Below are 9,950 nucleotides of genomic sequence, written 5' to 3' on the forward strand. Positions count from 1 at the left end.
AAAAAAAAAAAAAAAAACCCTAAAATGACACTAACGTATAGTGTTCACAGAAAGAGTTCAAAGCTATGGCGGCTTGATGAAGAGATGTTGTGTAGTTCCTGGGGCAGGAGCTTGGTGACGCTGCTCTCACTGCTTGGGGTGTGCGTTGCCTCTTTATGGCTCGCTGCAAAACAAACACTGAACGCTAGTTTTGCTTTTTGCCTTTTTTCACAATGAAAATCCTCTTTGGATTTCTTCTGTTTAGCAAAAATAGGTACTAAAGTAAGTCTTTCATAAAAGCGAAGTGGCATAAAGCGAACTTTTGAAAAGCAGGGGAATACCTGCACATATCTGAGAAGAAAACTATTCCCTCCATTATTTGTCAAACCACCAAAGTTAACAGTATAGCCCAGGTGTAAAGAAAACATCAGAAAAATCTACAGCAACAAAGTAACTCTAAAATTAAGGTGGTACACTGCTACCTGTAAAGTTTTCTAATCGGTGTTCTTTATTAAACATCAATTTAATTTAAACTTTGGTTATTTAAGAGAACTCTTCCTCCCATATGGTAAAATCTGAAAGCAGTTTTCAAAATTAAACAGTAACCATTCAAGTAGGAAAGTAAATGCTTCCACATGCATTGTATTATAGTGTTGTTGTTGTTATGTGCCATCAAGTCACACCTGACTCATAGCGACCCTTCCTTGGGTTTCCGAGGCAGTATCACTACAGAAGTAGATTGCCCAACCTTCCTTCCAAGAGTGGCTGGTGGATTTGAACCACCAGCGTTCTTGTTAGCAGTCAAGTGCCTTAGGCACTACACTACCAGAGCTCTCGTGTTACAGTAGTAGTTTAACATTCTTTAAGAAACAGAATTTGCTTTTCAAATTAAATCTTATATGGAATTTCAATATATAAAACAGGTAAAAGTTGTTCCCAGAACTGCCTGCTTCCTCTACTTTCCTTAAAGCTCCTGAAGCTCAAAGGTGAAAACCATTTTTTGAAATCACACATCTCTCATTGGAATAAGTTACTGTAGATTCAAAAACAAAATTAAGCAAAAAATACTACTTCATTCTACATTCAAAATAATAAATAGTTATATTTTGAATGTCTTCAGCTTTTACACAATCTCAAAAAGGTACTCAGAGGTCAATTCCATAACCACTGATTAACTAGTTAAATTGTACTTACCTCATTTTCTTCTTCTCTATTGCCATTCAGCCAAGAAAGCATGCAAAAGAATAAAAAGAAATCATAAATACTTGGTATTGACTGAAATTAATGTTTTTGTTTGTTTTATTAAATCTTAGGGTATCTACTACCTACAGATATATTCTTGATTTAAAAGAACTAACAAATCTGTCCTGGAAGGAGTATAGCCAGAATGCTCCTTGGAAGCAAGAATGGCCAGACTTTGTCTCACCTACTTTAGTTGTGTTGTCAGAAGGGATCATTCCCTGGAGAAAGAAATCATACTTGGTGAAGTAAAGGGTCAACAAAAGAGAAGGCCCTCAACAAGGTGGATTTACACAGTGGCTGCAAGGACGGGATCAGGTATAGCAAGGATTGTAAGGCTGGCACAAGACCGGGCACATTCTGTTGTGCATGGGGTTGCTATGAGTCAGAGAGACTCGATGGCACCTAACAACAACAGATATATTCTAGATGGAGTGCCCACTCTTTCTTAGAGTCAGTTAATTCTGAGGCTTTCCTGAAAATAATGCCACTTAATGTGTTAAGTGCTGAGATCAAAGGTGAATAAGGCAGAGTCGCGGCCTTTAAGAAGCTTATAGTTTTCTGTAGGTTACAAAATACTATTTTGTTACAAAAGTAATTTTCACATAATGAAGTAAATACAAGGGTAAAAATACGTACTTTGTAATAGCAAAGAGGAAGATAAGCAAGTCAGCCTAGTCAGAGTTTAGAAAAACAAAACCTTCCTAAGACAGGTTAGTTTAGAATACATGGGGAGATCCTAGGCAAAGGCACAGAGAGTGAAATATAAAGTAAGTGCAAGGAAAGTATAAACAGTTCAGTAAGTCACATTTCTCATGAGGAGAAACATATTTTATCTTATGGATTACTGTTGTTGTTACGTGCCGTTGAGTCGGACTGGACTCATAGCAACCCCTCCTTGGGTTTCCGAGGCAGAATCACTACAGAAGCAGATTGCCCAACCTACCTTCTGAAGGGTGGCTGGTGGGTTTGAAGTGCCAGCCTTCCAGTTAGCAGTCAAGTGCCTTAAGCACTACTCTACTAGAGCTCCTAACTTATGGATTAGTGTTTCTCAATCATTTTTGGTACTCATTCAACAGTCCCTTTGCTGAATATAAGATATACACTCTGCTCTACAACAAAGTGTGTAGCTCTCTGAGCTCGTTTTCTTTTTTAAAAAAAAGAAAAAATAACCACACAATATCCTGAAGAATCAAAGCCAAAAGACTGATATATACCAGTGTCTATGACATACTGAGAAACCATCTGCCTGGAGAAAGGGAAGCCACAGAAGGCCCAAAGCTGGACAATATCAATTTACAAGGAAGCTCATCAGCAGTTTTTCTAGTTCTGATGACAGCATTAAGCTATCTAGAAGGAATAACAGAGAAAAGAGTTGATGAGTTAATCTAGCAAGATGGGAGGGACAAGAAGAATAGAAGGTGAGGGACTGAGAGCACTGAAGGCATTTCCAAGAAGGTTATATATAACTGAAATAGAAGAGAAGCTAGGTGGGTATGGGGGAAGAACTGTGGTACACTTCCAGGAGATGACAAGAACTGATTGTGACCCTGGGAGTAGAGTGTTGCAACAAAAAGGGACCAAAGCTTTTTAAAACAGGTTAATGAAATTGTGAGGCCACAATGATTAGCAGGAATCAGCCATAAATGTTTTTAACAAAAGAAAACTTGTTTAAGTAAATAATACCAGGATAATATCTCTGATCAAAGAGGATTTCTGCAGGAAGGCTATGGAATAAGTGTATGGAAGTTAGAATCAAGAGAATCAAGTCCCCTGTACCTCCTGCCACAAAAAACTGAAACATGGGAAAACACTTAAAATGTGTTTCTTCTTTTGAAAAACTATTAGAAAAGAATTATCAGAGGCATACAGCAGCCAACTGTTCCAAAAAAATTAATAATATACACACAAAAAAACAAATAGGAGCACTGGTGGCATAGCAGATAAGGCACTTGACTGCTAACCGGAAGGTCAACAGTTCAAACCTACCAACCAGCTCACGAAAGGAAGACAGGGCGATTTACTTAGGTAAAGATTTACAGCCTCAGAAACCCAGCGGGGGTCGCTGTGAATCAGAAACAACTCGATAGCAGTGAGTTTGGTTTGGTTTTTATACTATATTGTTGTTGTTGTTTATACTATATAGGTGTGTGTAAATATACATACACATACATATACATACGAGGCAGATTTACAGGTGAACTGTATTCAAAGAATGTAAATATGACAACACATGTGGAGAAAGATTTAGTTAAGAGTTTTAGTCAAAGCAAGCTCAAAGAAAGGCATGACTATTAAAATCAATCAACTGATCCATTTCTCTCAGGGTAGGACACCGGAAGTAAGGCTTTCAAATGGAGGCCTGCTTTGAGAGAGATTTGGCCACACCAAGAATATTCATAAATATCAACAAGTTGGAATCTATTCTGGATAGCATGTCACACAGGCACTGGTTAAAATTAAATGGAAGTGTTTTTATTTACCCTGGGAAAAAAAGATTTAAGGACCACAGTGGTTGATTTCAAAATATCAGAATGCTATCCTTAGAAATTGGAAAGTCTTATTTTGTGCTATTGCAAAAGTCAGACTGTGACACAAGATAGAAGTTACAGAATGACAGCTTTTTAGCTCATTTCAAGTTAGACATTTTTAATTAGTTTACCCAAGGGAAATTTTTATAATAAAGAGATACATAACTAAAAATTAGGCTTCTCTTCATAGAAGCAATTATTAAGTTTGCACAATTTTCCAAAAGTTTTGTGTACATATAAATATGAGCACATACATCTCTTTTCAAGAAACACAAACACACACAACAAAATGGAAAAATATGTTTCTGCTCCTACTCAAAGCCTTGGAGATCACTCTGTAGCAGCATATACAGATGTACTTCCAAGTACAGTTCCACCAGCATAACAGCTTTTCATGTATTTAAGTCACTGATTGAAAGTCCTTTGCCAATCAACTATCTATTGGGTTGGTGATCATTCTTACTGATGTGAGCCATCTACAACTGGATTGTGTCACCATCCAAGATACTTAAGTCTCCTTGTCACCAGAACTGTTTAAGAAGAACCTGAATGGGAACTTAACTTGAGATACAAAGAACTCCTATCCTAGATGGAAAGCTAAAAGTGAGGCCCCTGAAGGTCCCACTCCAGGCTCTTAATTCACTGAACTTCCTGAGTCACAACTCAGAAACAGCATTTGATTTTGTCTTGATCTTAAAAAGGATTTCAATAAGATTTCAAAGATTCACCTATGTGAATCTTTGAAACTGACTATAAGTCAGTTTTAAGGATTTCTCACTAAAATGTAAATACCCCTGAGAAACAATACATACTTAAAGGCAGTGTCCCTCACACTTGAGTAATGTATGGCCCTCTTTCAAAGGGGAAAAAATTCAGACACCCAAGAACAGAATCTAGTTTAAGACACTGATTTAAGAAACTAAAATCAGTCTATTTTAAAAAATGTATTTCAATTTAAAATTATCATTGCAGAGGAATTTTAAGTTAAGACTAATCAAAATAATTTTTAAGGTCTGTGAGTTAGAAAGCAGTATTGTATCAGTGTTCATTTGATAACTATACACTGATTAAGAGAACGTCCTTGTTTTCAGGAAATACACATTGGAAGACACAGACATAATGAGACATCATGTCTGAAACTTTCTTGCAAGCATTTCAGAAAAAAGTAAAAACGTGTATGTATTTACAGAGAGAATGAAAAAACAAGTGCAGTAAAATGTTCACATTTGGGGGATCTAGGTGAAGGGGCTACATGAATTTTCTGTATTATTTCTGAAATCATCCTCTCTCTCCCTCTCTCTCTATACATACACATATATACTCACTGCTGTCAAGTCGATTTGACTCATAGCGACCCCTCCTTGGGTTTCCGAGACACTATCTCTATGGAAGTAGATTGCCCAGTCTTCCTTTCGAGGAGTGGCTGGTGGGTTTGAACTGCCAGCCTTCTGGTTAGCACTCAAATGCCTTAGGCACTACACCATCAGACCTCCCTGTAAGTCTCAAATTATTTCAAAATTTGAAATTATTTTTAAACTTAAGATGTGTGTGTAAATATAAATATAATGTGTATGTAAATATAATGTGACAAACTTCTTTTAAAAAAAATTCTCACATAATTTCCAACCTTTAGGAGTATGTGGACTCTCTGAGATCCTAAAGCCTCAGTTTGAGAAATCTTGCCTCTAGTCTTTCTAAATTAATACTCTAGTAGGCATTGATGAAAGGAACCCTGGTGGTGCAATAGTTCAAAACTTGACTGCTAACCAAAAGGTCAGTGGTTTGAACCCATCAGTGGCTCTGTGGAAGAAAAGACCTGCTGATCTGCTCCCTTGAAGATTAAAATAAACCAACCAAACACAATGCCATAGTCAATTCCCACTCACAGCTCAGAAAACCCTATGGGACATTTCTACTCTGTCATAATGGCGTCACAATGAGTAGAAAACAACTCAACAGCACATTACAGGCTCTGATGAGAATAAGCTATATAAAAATCAGACTCCGTAACAGAATAACGAAATAGACTGACACAATGGCTGTGACAATGGGCTAATAAGCATGGCAATGGTTGTGAGTATGTCACAGGACCAGGCAGTGTTTTATTCTGTCATACACAGGGTCACTGTGAGTAGAAACAGACTCAACAGCACCTAACAACAATAATGGAATATGAGATCGCAGGGGTAGAGGTATCATAAAGAAGAGAAAACAGAAAGACAAGACAGGAGAATTAGTTAGTAACAAAAGAACAAAGCTGCCAATGAGAAACTGAAGACTATTTCACATAACATTGCTTATAACATATCCTAGCCCAGTTACACTCAATACATACTCTGAGCATTTTAGCAGAAACAGTACTTGCATGCCTCAAGACAAAATTATGAGGAAGACTAGTAAGGAGCCTACCAATACTAAGTGATTATCTCCACTAATAGGAAAGAAGTGGCATTTCACAGTTCTAGAGACCTGCATCTTGCTTTAAAACCCGTATTAGGTTTCAAATCCTTGACCTGCTCCCCAGAAAGCACACATAAAAACCTCTGCTGGAAGGGAAAAAAAAATTCAGAAGGAATGGGCTGAAGTCTAGGCACCTATAAAACTCATACACTGACTTCAAATGTCTCAAATTTTCAATGACATGGAAAGTATATGAGAGAAAAGTCTGCATAACTAAAACTTTCATCACAAGGGCACATCAACCCAGCTTACTGCTTGACCTGTAGTCACACACATTTGGGAACTCCTTCTAAACAAAGTGAGTTAAACCTCTCTAGGACAAGCTTTTGGTGGGCAATGGGTGTCTAAGCTAATTACCACAAGTAAGCTGGGTTTAAAATAAATATGGAGAACACATCAGAACCTACTTTTTAATAACACACAACTACACTAATTGCCCAATGACATATTTTACGAAGGCAGAACTGTTGACTCTCTCAGCTCTCATCAATCAAGGCTATTTATTCAGCAATTATTTGTTATGGCTCTACTTCTCTTAAGGGCAGTGTTAGGTCTGTACAGGCAAGTTCACAGTGCCTATCCCACCAGGAATTTTAACTTTACTTGAAGCAGAATGGCCCAGAGGTATACTAAATAAAGTATAATACAAGGTAATAAAAGTTATAATTGCCATGAATGAAAAAGTTAACAAAAGACTTTTTTATTTTCCTTTTTTAGCTCAATCTGTTTTCAGTTTTCCTTCCTGAAAGCACATCTTCTTTAGTATTTATTACTTTGCTTATTAGGGTGAAAAAGTAAATCAGCGAAAAGATTAAACTTTCAAGATACCTAGAAGGGAATCCTATCTCTGACAATTACTAACTCTATCTATGGCTATGCCAATCAATTCTTTTTTTACTCTCCCAGATGCCTTTTTCACACATGCACTCCCCTCTTTCTTCTTCCATCTTCTCCCTGACCACTCTCAATTAATGATCCCTCTACTTATATTCACTATCCTATCCTCTTGCCTTCTCAAGGACTTCCTTTTCCTATTTCTTTATTCCTCACTCTACTTCATAATTAGTCTTTCCCCCTCTGCTAGTTCATTCTCCTTAATCAGATACCTCACCTTAAAAGAGGAGGGGAGGGGTCACTGGTCAATTCATTATCTTTTTATTCTGCCAATCAGAACACTGAACACATCGATAACTACTACCCTTCTTCCTAGAATACTTTCTTTTCTAGACTTTCATGGACCACACTCCTATTTTTCTTCCAACCCACATCAGCTGTTCCTCCTTAATCTTCTTCGTTGGCTCTTCCAACTCTACATGTTGGAGTGCCACAGAACTCGTCCTTGCTTGGCCTGTTTCTCTCCTTTATCTACCCTATTTCCTCCCTACTGATTTAATAACTTTAAGTATCTCGTATATGCTGGTGACTCCCATAATTCCAAACCCAACCTATCTGCTCCCAACCAATCACTCAATGAAGATCTCTACCTGGATGTCTTATGTTTATCTCAAATATAACACGGTCAAAAGTTAATCTTCCCCTCAAGTCTTTCCCCTGGCAGTTTAAATAGTACTACCACCTACCCAACTGCTTATCCTTTATTTTTCCCTCTCCGCTAGCAGCCTAAACCATCAACTAAAGCTCCACTTCTAAAACATCCCAAATGTTCTCTTCTCTGCTATTAGTCCAAGTAACTAATCTCTCTTGGCGCCTAACATATATCCCTATATCTATTTTTGTTCCCCAAAATCAATTTTTTAGGTAATAGTCACACGATCTTTCAAAAGCATCAATCAAACTATGTACATACAAGCTTACCTTAGCAATAAGGCTTACCACTGCAATGGGACTAAAACTTAATTCTTTACCATGGCCTCTTTGTGATTTGGAAGTGCACCCGAAATGCTCCTTGGAAGCAAGAATGGCCAGACTTCATCTCACCAATTTTGCTCATGTTGTCAGAAGGGACCATTCCCTGGAGAAGGATGTCATGCTTGGTAGGGTGGCGGGTCAACAAGAGAGGGAGAGGCCTTCAACGAGATGGACTGACACGGTGGCTGCAATGATGGGCGCAAGTATAGCAGGGATCACGGAGCTGGTGTGGGATCGGGCAGTGTTTTGTTCTGCTGTGCATAGGGTCGCTATGAGTCCAAAACAACTCAACGACACCTAACAACAACTTTATGATTTGACCCCAATCTGTCTGTCTTTCTCTTACCTTACCTCTCTCTTCCCTTTCTTCTCATTCTCTAGGTTCCAGCCACACTAGCCTTCTTTCTGTTCCTCAAAGTTCCAAGCTCATTCCTGGCTAAAGATTTTTCACTTGCTGTTCCCTCCTTGGGTTTCTGAGGTGGCATGACTATGGAAGTAGATTGTCCAACATTCCTTCCGAGGAGTGGCTGGTGGGTTTGAACCACCAGCCTTCTGGTTAGCAGTCAAATGCCTTAACCACTAGTCCACCAGAGCTCCTTCTTAGAATACTGTTGTTGTTATGTGCCATGGAGTCAGACCTGACTCACAGCAACCCCTCTTGGGTTTCTGAGGCAGTATCACAACAGAAGTAGATTGCCCAACCTTCCTTCCGAGGAGTGGTTGGTGGGTTTGAACTGCCAGCCTTCTGGTTAGTAGTCAAGTGCCTTAGGCACTACGCTACCAGAGCTCCTTCTTAGAATACTAGTCCTCCTAAGTCTTTGCCAGACCACCCTTTCTCAACAATCATGTTGTTGTTGTTATTGGGTGCCACTGAGTCAATTCCAACTCACAGCAACCCCATGTGACAGAGCAGAGCTGTCCCATAAGGTATTCTAGGCTATAATCTTTATGCGTGCAGATTCCCAGGTCTTTTCTCCCACAGAGCTGATAGGTGGGTTCGAATCATCAACCTCTCAGCAGCTGAGCACTTAACCTATTGAGCCACCAGGGCTCCTTCTCACCAATCACATGACACCTAAAGTGCTATCGCCTCTGAAACCCACCATCATTTTATCTTATAGTACTTTGTTTTAGTCTCAGCATTTATCAATGTAAGGATTTTCTTCTTTTTTACTTTATTTTAGTACAGTGCCCATTTCCTCCCAGTAGAATAAAATGTCTTTTAGGGTTGGAATTTGGTCTATTTTGTTCACAGCTACACTTAAATGCCAGAAACACTACTTAGAATACAGAGGGTATTCAAATAAACATTTGACTGAATCTTTCCCACTTTCCTGTCTAGCTAAGCTTGTTTTACAATACTTCCCAAAAGGAATCTCAATAGGGAAGGTGGCTTCCTCTAAATTCAAACTACATCAGTCTTGACTTCAAATCATTTTTCATATTGCTCTTCATTCTACCACCCTCTTCTCTCTCTTCTAGTCACCACACACTTATCACCCCAATCCCCAGCTCAATCCTCTCAGTAACTACTAAGGTCTCACTTCCACTCATCTGACAATTATCTAAGTGCTTACTAGTTACTCAGCACTGCCTTTTCTCACCTCTTTCCATATCATTCCAGGTACTACTACTTCTAAACTCAACTCCTACAGTACTTAGACATCACAGTCTGACAATCACAGACAGCTCTGACTTGCATTTATTGTTCCTGCCGTCCCAGAACAACAGAATTTAAACTACAAAGAGACAAAGGCAAAAATCCTGTCCTTCATTCCTCAACATAATAAAAGGCATTTATGCAAAACCAACAGCCAATATTACCCTCAATGGAGAGAGACTGAAACCATTCCTCTTGAGAACAGGAACTAG

The 9,950-nt window shown here is 38.7% G+C and overlaps 1 protein-coding gene across 1 annotated transcript in view; it reads right to left on the reverse strand.

Moving 5' to 3' along the window:
• The window catches only part of SETD2 (SET domain containing 2, histone lysine methyltransferase), a 199,066-nt gene that overhangs the window by 155,318 nt on the left and 33,798 nt on the right, over positions 1-9,950 (reverse strand). The window contains 1 exon segment of the mRNA XM_042782420.1: positions 1,174-1,189. Within this exon segment, the coding sequence (XP_042638354.1) occupies positions 1,174-1,189 (16 nt within the window).

This window comes from Orycteropus afer, unplaced genomic scaffold (assembly GCF_000298275.1).
Source record: "Orycteropus afer afer isolate SDZICR_OR568_19922 unplaced genomic scaffold, OryAfe1.0 scaffold00311, whole genome shotgun sequence".
NCBI classification, from domain to species: Eukaryota; Metazoa; Chordata; class Mammalia; order Tubulidentata; family Orycteropodidae; genus Orycteropus; species Orycteropus afer.